Source organism: Octopus sinensis, linkage group LG10 (genome assembly GCF_006345805.1).
Source record: "Octopus sinensis linkage group LG10, ASM634580v1, whole genome shotgun sequence".
Classification (NCBI taxonomy): domain Eukaryota; kingdom Metazoa; phylum Mollusca; class Cephalopoda; order Octopoda; family Octopodidae; genus Octopus; species Octopus sinensis.
The window spans coordinates 27,073,953-27,093,393 of record NC_043006.1 but is presented as its reverse complement, the minus strand read 5'-3'; the positions used below and the strand labels follow the sequence as shown (position 1 = coordinate 27,093,393).

General features: G+C 35.0%; 1 protein-coding gene and 1 long non-coding RNA gene across 2 annotated transcripts in view; one reads left to right on the top strand and one right to left on the bottom strand.

The window, feature by feature from the left end:
- Positions 1-10,431: 10,431 nt before the first annotated feature.
- Positions 10,432-18,457, bottom strand: LOC118765066. The gene is made up of 2 exons (XR_005000915.1): positions 17,941-18,457; positions 10,432-11,529 (listed from the first exon to the last, which is right to left on the bottom strand). It is a non-coding gene; the product is annotated as an uncharacterized LOC118765066 (long non-coding RNA).
- A 57-nt stretch (positions 18,458-18,514) lies between these two features.
- The window catches only part of LOC115216604 (hypoxanthine-guanine phosphoribosyltransferase), a 34,457-nt gene continuing 33,530 nt past the window's right edge, over positions 18,515-19,441 (top strand). The window contains exon 1 of the mRNA XM_029786077.2: positions 18,515-18,654. Coding sequence (XP_029641937.1) covers positions 18,601-18,654 — 54 coding nt within the window. The 5' untranslated portion in view covers positions 18,515-18,600. The remainder of the gene's footprint in view (positions 18,655-19,441) is intronic.

Sequence of the window (19,441 nt, the reverse complement as noted above, 5' to 3'; positions counted from 1 at the left end):
CGAAATGCTCGAAATTTCAGATGAAATATCTTACAAACTATAGAATTTTCTCAATAAAGCCAAGAAAGAATGATGTTTTATAAACACATTCTACCAGTATACGAAGTTTAAAAGTGTTTAGTTAACTAGAAATTGTGTTGATATGTGCTGTTCAAAAGGAAAAGATCATTTTATTGTTTATAAAATATACTATAACACGGTTAATTAAGTCAGTTTAATTAGTCTGGTTCCCTCATTGATTCATAAAATATTTTCACTGGAATTATGGAATCCTCGTTTACCTTAAAATATTCTAAAATGTACTGTTTTATGTTGGTAAAATATACCATAAAACGATGATTAACTTCGTTTAATTAATCTTTGTAGTCACTTAGGTATAGGGGCCAACTGAGAGTATTAAGAGCCCTTGGGTATAACTGTTTACCTTTGAATGTGCGTTTTAGTAGAGATAACATGTTGAGGGCGGGTCCCTCAGTGCTCTAGACCCTCGGGGGGTGCCCAGTTGACCGACGGCTCAGTCCACTTCTGCTTGTGTAAAATAATGATTTATTTGTAAATTGAGTGAATATGGCATGTTTCTATGTGATTCCTTTTTTGTATGAGAAGTCGTTATGTACAGATTTGACTTCACTGGTTTGTGTATTTCTGAGTTTATTGAGGTTTGTTTTCAAGAGAGTGAGGCCCAGGTAAAACTGCCTTCGTCCATAAAGTGTACACTTCTTTTTATTAGCCACATGCTGAACATGTGATTGCTTTATATTTGTGCATTATTTAACTCTCTCTCTCTCTCTCACCACCACCACCACCACTACAATGATCTCTGCTTTTCGGAATTGGCTAATGTTGTATCATCTTCACTCAAGGTCACCTGCTAATATCTGTAAATACAAAATAATATAAAACTGACACTTAAATGGCAGTAAGTAGTTTGATAACAATCTACATTTCAGGGCATTGAGCTGGCTAACACACTGAGCAGGATTTAAAACTGAAACTGCATTAACTTATTAAAGAGAGATCACTGCTATCAGGTGATATCGGCCTAATTGTCAACCAATAGTATTTCATCTGCAGTCATTCAATTGTACGACACTGAGTGAAAAATTTCTTATATTACAATATAAAACTTGGCTAAGAATTCAAGTTTTGCTCCACAGTCAAATCAGAGAAGGTCCATGTGAAAACAGGTTTCTAGGTCACTGCTATATCATGTGTTAAAGAAATGTTTGTCCACCATGACTATATAATTTTCTACCTCTCAAAACACAAACAAATAACTGTTTAATTCTTAGCTGTAACACAACATATAATAATAATGAAATTATTGTATACAGTGCTCAGGTGCACCACAACTTGTCAGAAAGTGCATATAAAGTACATGCAGTAATGTAAAAATGTCTGGAAAGCGAACAATGTATGAGTCAGATACATGCCTGTGTGTGTATGGAGGGGAGAAAATCAGGTGTTGTGTTGGCGAATCTCAGAAAGCATGGAAGTTTTGAAGGATGCAGTGCTCCGACAACTAACAACTGATGCCGGCAGTTTGTTCCATGCTTCAGCAACTCTCAGCGTGAAAAAATGTTTCCTGAAGTCATGGGAACTGTGTTGTTTTCTGACTTTGTAAATATGTCCACAGGTGTTAGATGGGTGGAGTTTGAAAAGGTGCTCAGAGTTATTGTTTGTACGATGGTTGATAATTTTATGGGTGTCTGCCAAGTCAGCTGCCAGACGTCGGAGTTTCAATGTGTCCATGCCCAGGGAAGTCAGGCGTTCAGGATATGGCAATTGCCTGATGGAGGGTATTCTTTTGGTTGCACGTCGCTGAACAGCTTCCAGACGATTGATATCCTGGGCAAGATAGGGGTTCCAGACCGGTGATGCAAATTCCAGGTGAGGTCTTACCATAGCTATATAAAGCCGCAGATAGATAACCGGAGAGCGGCTCACAAAGGATTTGGTGAGTGATGCCAAGACACCCTCAGCCTTCTTGACAATTTTAGCGATGTGTTTTGTCCAACGCAAATCACTGTCGACAATATTCATGACTCTACTGCTAAACAGTGATCCATCCTCCAGTAAGTAACCAGTGCAATTATTAACACAGTAGATCGTGGTAATGACTTATAAAAACATCTAATATACTGTATAGTATGTTATGGTTGCATAATGAAATACCACATACCTACAAATCTTTAATATGTATAGTTTATGTATAAATAAATGGTCTCATCAAAAATCTAAGATGAACTTGATTGTATATAGGAAACAGCACAACTCAATTCAATCCTACCAAACAGTGAACATCCAGCTAACCAAATCTTCTATATGAGCAAATAGTAACAAATACTTTGAGGCTTGTATTTTAGGAGCCTTGTGCTTTAGCATGTGCATATGTTATTTTGTAAAAGCATGTATTATAATCCCTTTCAATTCCTCTTGCATACCTACTCTTCCTATATATGCTGCACCCTTTCTTTCATTATCTTATAATTTCACATTCAATTTTCCACTAACTCTTCCTCTTTTCCCGGTAATCTGACTCACTATCTCATAATAATTCTGCTTGTCTTTCTGTTACTTAGCCCGTCTGTAATGCTTTCACATGATTAGAGAAAAGGAGGGAGAGAGGTGTCCATTATGTGAGGTAAAATGAATGTAATTGTAATGCTTTCATGTGATTAGTTGAAGGGAAAGAGAGGAGACAGAAAAAGAAGATAAGGTGATGAGTAAGACAGAAAGAGGGAGAGAGAGTCACCCATGACGTGAGGGAGGGGGAACGTGGTTAAAAAATTAGTTGAAGGTAGAGGCGGAAAGTTAAAATTATAAGTTTAGCAGAGGGGTGATGTTCTAATGGTGAGGTTAAAGGAAGGCAGAGAGAGGTGGTAGTGGTGGTGATTGGATAGTGAAAAGTATATTTTCTTTAATTGAACTAAATTTTTTATATCACCTATTACTTAACGCATGGGCATAAAGGCAATTCCATAAAATAGTCACACTTATTTAACATGGCAGGTATATGCAATTTAACTGAAGGTTGTATCATATGTGCAGGTATTTTTTCTTTATGGGAAAAATGGAAAAATAACAGTGAATATTTATTTTATTAAGTCTATAAAACTGTGTATAAAGTATATAAAGTGCATCAAGTAATTGTCATATTCCAATTTCTTTCACTTTCCAATGAGTAACAGATGAGCAACAACTATCTTTCCATACAGACACAACACAAGATATGCTTTCAGGCTTTTTGACTAAAGTTTTCAGAAATAACCCAATAAGTTCACCATTAATTCTATGAAATATGGGTTCTGCTAGTGTTTACTTGTTCTTCTATAAAAAGATCTATATGAAGTATTACAAATTTCCTCTTCTCATATAATTTCATCTCATCTTCTGCTGATGCACAACATTATTTGTTTCTAGAAAATTTAGTGATTGTTCTAGAAATGTAAAGAAGGCTAAAAGGAAAAAGAAAATATGTTAGTATTAACATACTTAATGCTGTGGAGGTGGGGGGGGTCATTGAAAAATTAGCAAGAAATAACTATACAGGCGCAGGAGTGGCTGTGTGGTAAGTAGCTTGTTTACCAACCACATGGTTCCGGGTTCAGTCCCACTGCGTGGTACCTTGAGCAAGTGTCTTCTACTATAGCCTCGGGTCGACCAAAGCCTTGTGAGTGGATTTGGTAGACGGAAACTGAAAGAAGCCCATTGTATATATGTATATATATATATGTGTGTGTGTGTGTGTTTGTCCCCCTAGCATTGCTTGACAACCGATGCTGATGTGTTTATGTCCCCGTTACTTAGCGGTTTGGCAAAAGAGACCGATAGAATAAGTACTGGGCTTACAAAAGAATAAGTCCCGGGGTCGAGTTGCTCGATTAAAGGCGGTGCTCCAGCATGGCCACAGTCAAATGACTGAAACCAGTAAAAGAGTAAAGAGTATACAGTAAGGAAAAAGCTACATTAATCAATGACTAAGATTAGTCTAATTATTTTAGCATGCATGCAAACATGGGAGAGAATTCCAGATGTGTTTTAATACCTGTTTCAACTTTTGGTATAAGACCAGCAATTTTGAGGTAGGAGAGTTTGACTGGTACTTATTTTATTGACCCCTGAAAGGATGAAAGACAAAGTCAACCCCAGTGGCATTTAAACTTAGAACATGAAATTGCAAGAAATGCAACTAAACATTTCTCAGCGTGGTAACACTTCTGTCAGTGCACCATCTAGGTATATTTTAATGTTTTTCATTCATCATATATACTTATTCGGATCTCAGCTGAAGAGACTGAAATAGTAATGAAAGAAACAGTAAATTATTTTACAATATGGTAGTTTGGTTAGTATAAAAAAATAGAATCATTTAGACAATAAATAATTCCAAGATGTCATCTACAAGAAAAATAATACTTGAATTAATTAGTATTAACTAGGCAATGCAATGCCAGACATATTTCAGGTGCTGCATTAAATATTCTTGAGTTAGGTGTGATGTAAAATCTGGAGCCTTTATTTAATGACTGGGGGTGTTGTTCTAGTCCCTTGACCTATTGTTGCAGAGGATTTAATAATATTGTATTACTATACAACTGTATGTAGAGGAAACAACAAGTTAAAAGTGTAATTTCAAGGCATTTAAGCATCGTCCCCATATTGCCTATATTTTTTTTGCTTTTTAGATAAGTTGTTTATACTGATGTTTGTTTTCAGACTTTTCCTTCAGACTTTTCCTTTCAGACTATTTCCTTCCAGACTATTTCCATCACCACCCCCACTGTCACCATTACAGCATCAACAACACCATCTTTTGGAGGAAATGCTACCGCTAGCACACTCACCAGGCTAAGTGATGTCACTGCCCATTCAGTTATCCAAATGACAGGATATATGTAAACTCACATTTTTTTAACTGTATCCTTCTGAAGACGGGTCTTTGTACCTGAAATATATAAAGGTTTTTCAACTTACCTGTCCACATTGTTAGAAGCTTTCCTCATTTCCCTATCCATTTATTATTTATTTTAATTGGACATTCCTAGACCAGCTCAAAGATAAAACTTAGAACCTGAAGATGGTTGGAAACAATACTAATCAAAATATTGTGTCAGTATCGGTGACAGTAAACATCTATGATGAGGACAATTGTATAAAAACATATCATTTTCCTTTAACATCCATTTTTCATGCTGGCATGGGTTGGACGGTTTGATCAGAGCTGGCGAGCAGAGGAGCTGCACCAGATTTGGTTTGGTTTCTATGGCTGGATGCCCTTCCTAATGCCAACAACTTAAGGGTGTGCTGGGTGCTTTTTATATGACACTGGTACAGGTGTTTTTATGTGGTGCTGGCATGGGTACTTTTTATGTGGCATCAGCACAGGGCTCTTGCAGGCCAATCCGCTTCAGCAGGGAGAGCAGCATTAACCCCTACTGTAGAGGACAGGTCTTCTTGGGTACAGCAAGGTGCCAGATATATCAGTCCTTTGTCATCTCCTCTTTAAGGTTTAGTGTCTTGAGATTGTCTTTCAGTACTTCATCCCATGTTTTTCTGGGTCTCCCTCTTCTATGAGTTCCATCCACTTTGAGTGATCAGCATTTCTTTATAGAGCTATCTACATCCATGTGCATCATATGACTAAACCAATGCGGTCTTCTCTCTTGCACACTGCATCTAATTCCTCTTATGCCTAAATTTTCTGTTAATACTCTAGCACTCAGTTGAACATATACATTGATATTGTACATCCAGTAAAGCATACCAGCCTCATTCCTCTCTAGCCCTCACATGTACTCCTCATTCAGGGCCCATGTCTCACTACCATCTAGAATTGCTGTTCATATACATACACCATACAATCTTCTTTTCATCTGAAAAGAGAGACCTTTGGTTGCAAACAGAAGTAAATGTTCTCTGAATTTTCTTCATCTTATTCTTATTTTAGCTATTACACTTTCCATACAACCTCCCCCACTACTAATTTAGTTCCCAAGTTAGCTCCAGGGCATTTGAGGAAATTAACTTTCCGAGTATTTGTAATTTTATGGCTCCTGTTTATCTTCTACATATGAACACTACTCTGATAACCTTCCTATTGTTCCACTGCACCTCTTGTGTGTCCACAGCTTACACTGGGTACACCTTATTCCTGCCTACACATTTCCTACATATCAAGCAGGGCCATTCACCTGAAGCAGGTAGAGTCTTGTCTATTTTCTTGCTATCTAAAACCTTAGGTTTTTGCTAAGTTAGCCTTAAAGCCCTTAGATTCTAGTGTTTCCACACCTGGAATTTCTTTTATAGATCTGATGTAGAAAAACAATTGGAGTGGGGAGTCAAGCACTGAAGCAATTTTAAATAAGCAGTAATATTTTACACTCAAGTGATTCAATCTACTTCTTTAAACATAAAGCAGAAAGCCAAAGATCTTGTTAACAATGGTAATTATGAGCTATAAACCCAAACAGATCTATCTGGTAAAATTGGTTTCAAATTTTGATACAAGGCCAGCAATTTCAGGGGAGGGATAAATCGATTACATTGACCTCGGTGCTAAACGGGTACTTATTTTATCAACCCCAAAATGATGAAAGGCAAAGTTGACCATCATGGAATTTGAACTCAGAATGTAGACAGACAAAATGCATCTAAGCATTTTGTCTGGCATGTTAATGATTCTGCCAGTTTACCATCTAAATTTACCAGGTTGTATTGATACCTAATAAAGGCATATATTTGGGAATTGTAAGCATTCTATTAAATTAATCCTGTTTTCATCAACCCCAGAGAAAAATGAAAAGCAAAATATAAAGGAAGTCCACTAAATGTAACGACATTTTGTTCTGTGTTCTATTGATTCTGCCATCTACAGCTTTTTTGGTTCTGTTTTTATCCCCCCCCAATTTTTTTTTCTTAAATTTTGAAATTCAAACTCTTTCTTTAAAATGAAATATCTCTTGTTATTACAGATAATCTGTGTCCTGTTATGTCAAAGCATTTAAAAGCTTATCAGAAACTGAATGATACACTTAAGTTATTTCTTTTAATCAGAAACATTGCAAAAAAAAAAGTCTTTTCATCTTGTCAATATAAATCCTGAATATTTTGGAAGACAGCAAAACTGAAATTCAGTGAACCTAAGAAACCTAATCATACTGTAGAGCTTCAGTTTTGCTACCTGATAATGGAAAAGTACCTGAAATTTTCTTTTCAAAATCAAAACTAGATTACAAATATGGTTAAATGTAAAAGATAATTCAGTGATGGACTGTTATTTTCAAATTTCAAAACAATACAAAATAAGCAAAGATATCTTATAAATCAGAGTAGATTGAACTATCTTGCATTTATGTATATTGGACGGAGATTTCTACGAAAATATTCAAATCCAGAGTTAAAAATTAGTTTGCTCATGCTATATGTAAACATTAAATTAAATTGATATTTCTACTGTAAGCATGTTAATTTTTTATGTAATTAATTAATATGAATAATTTTATTCTCTTTTAATCAAAAATAAATTATTAATCTACCTGTACATGCATATATGTGTGTGTATGTTATGTATATATGTATGCATATGTGTATACTTATGTATATGTATGATGGATTTTCTTGATTGCAGGGTAATATATCAGAGAGAATCAAAGCACCAGATGAGAAGTGAATGCAGATGCATAATGGTATGCTTGCACTCGGTGATCCTGGGAAAAGAAAGGTATAGAAGTGCTATGAGGAGAAAGAGAATCTTCCAAATATGGATTCTACAGAGAGACCAACCACTCTAGCAATACAATAAAGCTATTAAGGATATGAAGACAGGAAAAGCCTCTCAACAATCAGGAATTACCACTGAGATACTTGGGGTACAGCTTACTCATTCATATAAGTAATCAGGTTGTACAGGAAAGTATCATACCCAATGGCTGGTGTAGCAATTTCATAGTTAACCGTTACAGAGGTAAAGTAACAGGGGTATCAAATAGCTGAACCAGGTCATGAAAGTTATGGAAAAAAGTTATCACTTAATTAGAAAGAAAATTAACTGAGATTAGGTACAGTTTGGTTTTTACCAGGGGAAAATGCTACTGATGCTCTCTTCTTAGTGAGGAGGCAATTGCATAAGAAGTATTTAGTAAAAAGTAAGCCCCTGTACTTAGCATTTATTGACCTGGAGAAAGCTTTCAACATGGTGTCTTGCTCTGTGATCTAGTGGTTACTGAGAAAATTCAGTGATGAATGGCTTGTGAGGGCCATACAAACCATGTACAGAGGTACTGTCAGTAAGGTGACAGTTAGCCAACAAGTACTGCAACAAATTCAGTGAGCAAGTAGGGGTCCACTCAATCTCTTCCTATTCATCATAGACCTCCAGGTCATAATATAGGAGTTTAAGACTGGCTACCCATGGGAACTGCTATATGGTGACTACATTTTTATAACTGAATCTGTAGTAGAATCAGAAAGGAAATTCCACGTGTGCAAGCAAACCTTGAATCAAAGAGTCTTAAAGTTAGATTTACAAAGCCCAAAGTTTTACAAGCTAGAAAAATAGGCAGGACTCTATTTCCACTAGAGAAACGGCCTTGCTCAATATGTAGAAATTCTATTTGGTGTACTCAATACAAACAATGGGTACACACAAGCAGTTGTATCATGAGTAAATTAACAGAAAAAGTAAACTTTGTGGCAGATGTGCAGAAGCAATTTTCTACATATATGCAAGAGGAAAATGAAAAATAGATTTTCTTAAAAGTCTGGGAGGATCCCCAGATATACCAAGAAAGCTTCTGTTACTTAGGTGACCAAATTAGCTATGTTCTGAAAGTATAGTAGCTAGAATAAAAGCACGTTGGAGAAAGTTCTGAGAGCTATTACTCTGTTGGTAACAAAAGATTTCTGTCTTAGCATGAAAGTAGATTGCCTGAGGTTTTTGTACAAATTGCATTGCTGTATGTTAGTGAGCTGTGGGCCATGAATGAAAAATACTTATGAAAACTAGAAAGAAATGATGCTAATATCCTCCAGTGGAGTGCAATGTCTGTATGAATGACAAAGTACTAGGCATAAGAGAAATCGAATGCAGTGGGCAATAGAGAAGACTATGCTGGTATGGACATGTGATATGTATGGATGAAAGCAACAGTATAAAAAAATGCCAATCACTTAATGTGGAAGCTTGTGGAAGAAGGAAACCATGACAACATGGCTGATCTCAGAAATTTGAGTCTTTTAGGGTAGATGACAAAGGGGCAAGATTATTGGTGATATGCAGTACCCAAGAAGACCTGTCCATCACAGAAATACAGAAGTCCTGGAAGCTAATGTGCATACACATAACTGAACCTCTTGCTCAGCTTATCTCTGTCAAACTTTTCTCACCACTCCCTCATCTCCTTATCACTCATCCATCCATCACCCTCCTAACTACTGCAGTATTTTGAGGCTGTAATTACATGAGAGCAGAACTACATATTTCATCATACTTTTCTGTGCTGCCAGTTATCTCTTCTAATCCCTCATTCCACTTTCTTTGGCATCCATCTTTCATTCTGAATATCGTCCTTCCTCATCACATTTTCCATTGACCATCATCTGTATACTCCCATTATTTCTTCCTCTCTTTTGAATCACCTCCTATTCATTTACCCATTATATACCTCTGACCACTTCAACTTGTGTCTCTCAAATACATCCACCCACCTTTATATAATATGGGGTAGCCATTGCATCTCCTTTACAAGAAATCTGTTCTTGCACCTTCTTTCATATGTTCATCTGACATAAACCCACTCCTCTCTGTACTACACTCTCACTCATTTGAAGGAGATTTTAGTCTTGTGAGTTATGTGGTGACTTCACTAGTACTGGTGCCATGAAAAAAGTACTCAGTACTCTCTGTAAACTGGTTGGTATTAATTAGGAAGGGCATCTAGCCATAGAAACTGTACCATTGCAGTCATTGACACATGACAGTGTCCTCTGACTAATTGGATCCTGTCAAACTATCCATATCAGCATGGAAGATGGACATTAGGTAGTAATGATGATGACAAGCTTTAGCTGTATGAAAAAACATGTTGGTCTAATATTTTGCAGCTCCTAGCCTAACCTTACATTTGATCTTTAAAAAAAGTAAAAACAGGTACTGCAAGAATTAAGAATGATAAGCTATAAAACTTGAAACAACTCAGAAAGTTCTTTATAATAACAGAGAGTTGTATTTTCTTTAAAGGAAGAAGTTTAGGGTTTTAAATCTATTAGGGTTATCTTGAAAGTAATGCAAAGGCAAGTATAGCTTTTTGATTTAATGACATAAGTCATTCAAATTGCACATGTTAGTAGAGTGACTTTTCTCCTATACAAAGGTATTACTCAGCATACACACCACAACAAGCAATGAATTAGATTGTTTTAAAAATAATAGCAGATTTCAGAAACATAATTTTATTCTGGAAAAATTAACAATAGAAATGTTTTGATTAGTCAAAGTATGAGCTGTGAACATCTATGCATCTCTTCCACAATTCAACGAGAATTATTTATGCCTCGCTGATAAAAACTTATTGGCTTAGATGCTAAGAAATCTTTGAAAGTTGATTCCACCTTTGGTTTGGACCTGAAAGTGTTATCATTTAAAAACATGTTTAAATGCTTAAAAAATGGTAGTCAGTGGGTGAAAGATCAAGAGGATGTGGTAAAGTCTCATATCCCAAGTCTGTGAGTTTCTGCAGTGTCATTCTTGCAACATGTGGCTTTGCATTATTGTGGAGCAGAATTGGGCCATGCCAATTCACCAATGCAGGTCTTATTTTTTGCAAGTGAATATGCATTTCAGCAGGTTGATTGCAGTAAACCTCTGCTGTAATTCTCTGATTGGCTTCTAGAAAGCTGTAATGGACAACACCAATTGCAGACCACCAGGCAGTCACCATAATCTTTTGCTGATGCAACTTTGGCTTTGGAAAATGTTTGGGGGACTCATCACAATCAAGCCATTGACCTGATTGTTTATGGTTATCATAAAGGATCCACTTTTCGTCACAAGTGACTATTCAATCAAGAAAAAGATCATTAGTGTTTTGCAGAAAAAGCATTGAGCACCCTTCAAAACGCAAAACTTTTTGATTTTCATTGAGCTCATGTGGTACCCATTTATTGAGCTTTTACCTTGCCAATCTTCTGCAGATTGCATCAGACCATTGCAATACCGACACCAAAGGCCTGAGATATTTCTCTGACACATTGTAAGTTTTGTTCAACAATTGCTTTTAATTGTTCATTGTCAAAACTGCATGACCATCTTCTATCTTCTTCAAGGCTGTCATCACTACTATGGAATTTTTGAAACCACCTTCATACTGTACGATCACTTGTGGACTCCTCTCCCCATGCTCTGTTGATATTGGCAGCAGTTTGGGAGGCATTGTGCCCAAGCTTGAACTCATGCAAGAAAAGTAAGCAAAGGTCCTTTTTTGTCATGTTCATAATTAAGGGCACCTATGCTTCAAGAATGTTTTCCATCTGAAATAAGTAAAAAATTATTAAAGAGCATACATCAATTATTAAGTATGTCGAAATTCACCTAAAATATAATTATAATGCTATGATAAAATTACATTTCAAAACACAACACTTAGAGTGGTCATTATTTTCAGAGCAACCTAATATTTGCACATTCACTGAACTCAATTTCTGAATCCTCTTTGGAGAAAATTCAGGTGTGCACTATTAAACCTACTTTATCATCAAAGACTGTCCTACATTGAACCAAACATGTGGAAGGTCAGAAGGTACCAGATTTGGGCTCATATAGTGAATGGGGGATCACTTACCAACCCGATTTGTTGTCTGATTAATCGATAAAGTTATGTGTGGTCACACATTGTCATGGTAAATGTAGATCATTTTCAGATTCTTGTTCAGTCTCTTCATCCTGTTGGTTTTTCTATGCTTTTTAGGCATCTCAGTGTACTGCTCACTGTTCATGGTACAATCACATTCCAGAAAATTCTGTGCTAGTTGCTGGTTCCTAAACTTTTTAGGTCTTAGTGAAGAATTGTGATGCCTTTTCATGGACTGAGCCTTCATTTCTGGATCATAAAGATGAGGCCAAATTTCATCCTTTATCACTAGATTGGACTGCATGCTTTATCTGTTCAGAGATTAGAGAGCCCAGAACAAAGAGAAATGTTTCCACCTTTCACTGATAAACATTGTTTCTTCTGACGTATTATATCTTGTAAGACATACACTTCAGCCGTGTTCTTTTTTTTTTTTTCACACATAGCGGTGTGAATGGCGGTGTCCCAGCATGGCCACAGCTGAAACTAGATAAAATGAAAAAAAAATAGCTATAATCTGTACACCTCCTGGTATTCAATTCATATTCACTACATTTGTTTTTAATTTTCTGAAAATTTTCAGACTCAAGAAGATTCATTGCAACAACTATGTTCACATCTTCTAATTGCAAGACTGTTTTATTCACTCTTTTGGAAATGTCATTCCAAGGAATTCCCAGAAAGATTATCTCTAGTTTCTTCATTTTTTAAATTCAGTCCTTTTGCCTCTCTTCTTGACTTTTATCTTCTGTCCAGTGTCTGAATAAAATCAAAATGTCACAATGATTAAACAGATGCTTGACCTCAGCATCTTTTTTCTGAAGATGATACCAGAATATTCCATCAATGTATAAAAAAAAGAGAAAAAGTAATACAGATTGTAATGATAAAAAAAAAAAAAAACTTGGTGGCTGCTTTCCAAGTTTTATTCAAATCTATTGTTTAATTTCAGTCTAAAATATTATGGTATACATGCAGTTATTTTATATTATAGTCAGACAACTTCTAGTTGCAAGTTTCACTTTCTAAGTATGGAAAACTTTACATATGCGCACCAATTATTAGTAATATTATGTTCTGCCTTCTTAGAAAAGAAAAGTTTTATTAGTATCAAACAATTTTACAGAACCACTTATATGGATTGAGAGGCTTTAGTCAAGTGGATTTCTTTCATTATTCTCTTCACTGTGATATGTCATATCTTCTTTATCATCTGATCCTAGAACTATCAGTTTTCAGTTTTATTTTGTTCCACAACAAATGTGGGGAGTGTCTAGAACAGTGGTTCCCAAACTAGGGTCCACAGACCCCTGGTGATCCGCAAAGGTAGTACTGAAGGGGTCTGTGAACTAAATTCAAAATTTCCTATATATATACATACATAAGGATAAGCATATTAAAAGGGGTCTGTGAGAAAACTAATTTAAATAAAAGGGTTGGGAACCACTGGTCTAGAACTTGAAGCAAGAGATTATTTTTCAAGTCCCTGTCTGGGATTGAACTTAGAATCCAAGGGTTAGTAGCCCACACTCTTATCCACTATGCTGTATGCCCGTGGGCAATTATAGAGTGAATCAACAGAAAAATAACATCAGCAACATGCCTTAGGAATGAGAACAGTGTACCCCATTAGTCAAATGAAGGTTTGGGTTCGAAATTCCACCAGAACACCTGATGAAGGTTGGAGAGTACATTAGCTGAAATGTGATAACAACAAACAAGGTGAGTATACCTATCCATCCATTGTAAATAATGTACATAATTCCTCATCTCAAAAATATAGAATAGTAAGTATGAATTATGTGAAGCAGTGGACAAAGATCCCTTGAAGTCCATACTCAGGTGTTCCATAGACTTTGTTGCTTTGATAAGAGTGTCTTCTTGAGAGTGATAGCCCAGCATAGACCCATAAGATGCACAAATCTTCCTCACATCTTCTGTAGAGAAGGGAGATTCTTTGCTCCAATAAAATGCAGTAGATATTTTAATCTTGAATGACATAGTCTATCGTGTATGTCAATAAACTTGGAAATAGTTAAAACTGAACAGGTGTAAGCTTGATTAAATGTGTCAATAATTCATTCTGTAGCTTAATGCTGAAGATCCAGTCTCCACTCCCAAATCTTTGCATTATTTTTGTACACCCTATTGTGTCACTGACCTCTGATGAGAAATCAGGTTACAGTGGCACTGTTTTTTGCACTGCCTCAATAATAGCAGTTGCTTCTTTCTCTGCAATGTAGTAGTGTAATTAGCTTCCTTGTAGCATTATTAACATGAACACTATAGGCTGTTCTCATTAGTTAAGGTTGTCTGAAATATTTGCATCAGATGCATTACATTCTACCTCAAAGGGTGATATTATTCAATAATGATTTATTTTTATTTATTTATTAATGACTTAATTAGGAAATCAATATCTTGTAAATAGATGCAAAAACACTGTACTAATATGGACATGTGATTCACAAGGATAAGGACAGCTGTATAATGAAGTGCTAATCCCTTAATGTGGATGAAGCTTATGGAAAGCAAAACATGAGACGAAGTAGTAAAGATTGCTCCTAGGACTTTGAACCCTAGTGAGTAGATGACAAAGGAGCAGGACGACTGGTGGCATATGGCTCCTGAGAAGACCCATCCATCTCAACAAAATTGAGATTTTGGAAGCACAATATATATATATATAATATTAATTCGAGACAAAACCACTATTTTGCAATACAAACAAGGAAAGACTTAATCAATACATAAAAATTTTTAATATAAAGAAATAAACCGCCACTACAATCGTTTCATGTCTTCAATGACATTCGTCAGGTGGATTTTCGATCTCCTTTTTATTGCATTGCAATTAACTTACCTAGTGTATTAAATGGGTGAAGGTAAAGAGATATTTCACCATTAATTTATGTTGCAAATAAGAAAATAGAGGAGAACATTAGTTGGTTCATCAACTTTAGGACATTAAAAATGTTAATTTATTAATTTATTAAACTGATATTTTTAATAATTACTTGTATCCTTATTTTATATGCATTGAATAATATGCTATATGTATGTTGTTATTATAATTATCAGTTTAATAAATAAATAAGTTAACATTTTTAATGTCCTAAAGTTGATGAACCAACTATTGTTCTCCTCCATTTTCTTATTTGCTATATATATATGCACAACTGGGGTCCTCACCCATAAGCCCCCTCACCGTCCATCATCTCTCTATCATCAGCTCCTCTATAACCTGCATAATTCAATGTTCTGCTGCTATAATTAAATATGATCAAAATTGCATATTTCACTAGTTTTCCCTGATACCATTTATCTGTCTTACTACCAAAAAACATTTCACTTGATATCCAGCCTTCATTAATACCGTTACTCTTAACCCACATTTTACATTGATCACCATCAGGTACTATCAAATTATCTCTCTTTAACCATCATACATTTCTCACTCTCTCTCCATGCACTATGCTGCCTCTCCCCTTACCCTCTTGCAATTTACCCATCTACATGACATCTCTCTCTCTCTCTCATCCATCAAGAATTTATGCTACATGGTATTTAACATATCTGTATTTGCTTTTCAAATACACACCACCACCACCAGCCATTCTGAGTTAGTTCTCTTAGCTTTTGTATATCTACATCAATATTTATCTCTCTCTCATATATATATATATATATATATATATATATATATATATATAATATATATATATATATATATATATATATATAGAGAGAGAGAGAGAGAGGAGAGAGAGAGAGAGATATGTACACACACGTTTATTTTATGTCAAGTTATACATAAAAACAATTGAACACTAGAGCACCGTATTTATTTTCACAAGGAAAAGTTTTACAATGACTTTAAAGTTTTGGTTTACTTGCAGATCGAAATTTACCTTGATTTTTTTTTATGCCGTATAATATGGTTTCATTATATATATTTTCATTTAGAAGGGTGTGTGGTGTAGTGATGTATATGAACATTAGGTGTGATGTAACCTAGTGGGGAGAAAGAAGTAATTGTATAAGAAGAGGTAAGGAGAAGAGAAAAAATAGGCATTTATAGAGTGGGATGCAGAGGTAAGGATGATAGATATATTTTTACTGGTTTCACAAAAAGAGGTTGTATTTGTATCATATAGGAACTGCTGAATGGTTATATTTAGAAGTGGTGGTGGGGATTGTTGTTTGAATACAGTTGAGCATGTATGTAAAACCAGGTGCTGTGAGTTAGATTTGTCTAGTTCATGTGGTAGATAGATTGCTTTCAGGACACAACTTGTGGGTTTTGTTAGATCTGTTTATAATTTCTTAAAGGTTTGTTAGTGTAAGAGGTTGAAGGTAGGTGTTATGCTACTTTTAAGATTCATACAGGAATGTTTATAAATAAACATGTGATAGTTCAGATCTATATGAGTGTACGCCAAAGATAGATCAAATTTAGGGATTAGTGTTAAAAGCTTGCTTCAAAGTGAATTTTCAATTAGCTTTTTTAATGAGATTCGGTAAATATAAATTTTCTGTTGGTGTATAGACCTACCTACGTTTCTAACAAGCATTTAGGCATACATAGAGGCAACTACACATTCATACACATGCACATCAAACACACAAATACGTGTGCATATGTATGTATACACGCGCGTTATCATTAGTACAATCTTTGGCACGGTTTTTGTTTTGCGTTTTATGGGTGTTGTCAATTTTTCGTCCGGTAATCAATGTTTTTTTTTTTTTTTATTTCACAGTTAATGTTCCTTGGGAATTTTTCTTCTTTTGGACTAGATACAGTTTGTTTTCGTTCTTTTTGTCTCGAAAGCCAAGAATTCCATGCAACATAGAACGAAGATTTTTATACACTCTTTTTAATCAGAGGTTGCAGAAATATTCACTTATTAAAAAAAAAAGAAAGAAAAAACTTCTGAGACCCTCTAGGGATTAAGGGCTTAGCAGAATTCTGGTTATAACCCTTTATAACCTTCTTTTTAGTTTTTGGAATTTTCGGAAAATTTTTGCGAATTTATGTTCTACACGCGGGAATTCATACGGTTATAGAAAAAGTTTTGTGTGATTTAAGGGCGATTTAGCTGTTATTTTTAGCAATTTCACAACCACCTTCCTCGTTATTTTTCTCCCCGTAAACACATCTAATGGAATAATGATGCACCCGAGGGTTTTAAGCAAAAAATTCAGACTGTCCGTACTTTAAACTCTGATTTTTAAAGTTTCCAAAAAGAGTGGAACTCTCAGGAATTATGGGATGAGGTGGCTATGAGGGATGGGGGTGTTTAAAAATTTAGAATTCTTTTTTTCATAATCGTATGAATTCACATGTGTAGAACACAAATTCGCAAAAATTTTCTGAATATTCCAAAAAATGAAAAAAAAGTTAAGGGGTGCTTAAACCAAAATTCCGCCAAGGGCTCTTTACACAGATTAGCATTGAGCCCTTAGGCTCGTGGGGCTTCCGACAAACCAACCCAGTGTTGCTGTACCTTAAACCGGTACTAGCTGTGACTTTGGACTATCGTCAGGTATCGCAATCCTGTGTTTTTTTCTCGGAATTATATCCCCTCAATCATTTTAGAGCAAAATAAAAAATTGTTTACACATTTTGTAGGGTTTGCTGATTACAGTGTAAACATAACAAAGGCCACAACTAAGAGTGATATCAAAAATGCATTCGGTGTTGTTACTAGCAAATACACACTGTTTGCCACCAGTCATGAATATAGTAACGTGTAACGAACCACCCTTTTCTTTGTGAAGACTGTATGCTTGACCTACGATGAAGTATGACCATTTCCCCCAAAAGATGACAGACAGGGTCTGTAGTGGACAGCTGTACAATGAAGTCAAGTATATTCCTAGCAAGCAGCTTAGCTATGAAAAGAATTTTAATACAATTAATTCAAGTGTGTTGTTTAGTTTTGAACTTGAATAAAAATTTTAAGACATTTTTTTTAATGAACGCGAACGTTTATTTAAAAATTCTTTTTGGTATATACTAAACGAAAACTTAGTTTAAATATTGTATTTTTTTTTAAATCGAAATATTTGTAGTGAAAAGAAATACCTTTATTTCAAATTAAACGCCAAATATAATTAAATCACACTTCTCTTAAAAAGGAAACATCGGATAATGTAATCGTAGATAAATAAGATGAGACTGTCACGGATGGAAGGCATTTAGTCGTAGGTATACTCGATCAGAGCTGATGTGAGGTTATATGAACAGTAAATATGAGGCATTCAGCTTTCACTTCATTTAAGTTCTTATAAATCAAACTGCTTGATAAAAAAAATGCCAGTGACTCCTTAGAATTTATTCCTCAGTGATACTCTTTTGTGGGCAATTAAGGATTTCAAATTTTGGTGGTAAATAAAAACATGTTTTGAAACATTAAACAGCGGATATTACATCGTGAAACACCGCTTTGTCGAAATAAAAGTGAAAGGATAAAGCTTGATAGTAATTTCGTTTAAAATTATTTGAAATTTCAGTTTCAGTTTAGAAAATAAGAAGCTAAAATAATTTCGTGCTGCTCAATTGAATTCATTCCCTCTTGCTTTTATAATTCACTGTATTAGGTAACATGTGAATGACGGAACAATTTTGACGAACGCTAAATTCTTGAGAATAACCGAATCGGAATGACCTAATTCTGCAGTTTTGTGGACACCTCATCGTGTGGCGACTAGTTTTCTTTGAAGTGTATGAAGTGGACGGAGAATTATGGCATCGTCAAAAAATGGCACCTTAAAAGGGAAACCAGAAATTGGTATTGTGGTAAGTAGATTTTGTATGGTAACCTTTCGAAATTTAATTTCTGTTTTTCTTTTATGCTTTGTATCACGTGTAGCATGTTCTTACCTGAAATTTCCACAACGTCTAACAATCACTTAAACCATTATTTTCCTTTTACTAGATTTTACCGTGTTTTTTTTTTTTTAATCTATAAAAGATCCTGCTGGTGTTGTAAAACTCAGACTTTTCATTATAATATTTGTCTGCAACTATTTAACTATTGAAAGCATAGTTCGTTTAATGGTGATGTTTTAGTGTTAGTTTCATGCAGTGTGTAATGAATGGAATGAAGTGAATTGCTTATTATAGATTTTGGTATGACGATAGGGCATTGCAATCTATCTCTATTGATAGTATCAACAAGAATATCTTCAGTCATAAATGTGTGCGAGTGTGCTATGTACTTTCTGTTTACTGTTACTCAATGTTTACGATGTTTTATTTTCAAGCCTAATTTCACCACGAGGGAATCTCGACCTGTTGGAAGTAGCAGCCAAATCTGCTTCCACTTTATCTTAAATAAAGGAGATATTTGACTAGGGGTTGTTTCTTCGTTTGTACTATAGAATATCCGATGAAAGTAATGTGCATTCAATAATGTAAGCATTAGACATTGTTAGTTTCCCTTTTAGAAAATTTGAAATGCTTAAATTTTTTTTTTAATGAAAATGTATTTACCAATGCAAGCTAAATATATTTTAGGCACGTGGTTCACATTTGACTCGAAAACCATTGAGAGAACACGTCAGTAACATTTAAAGTGTTGTTT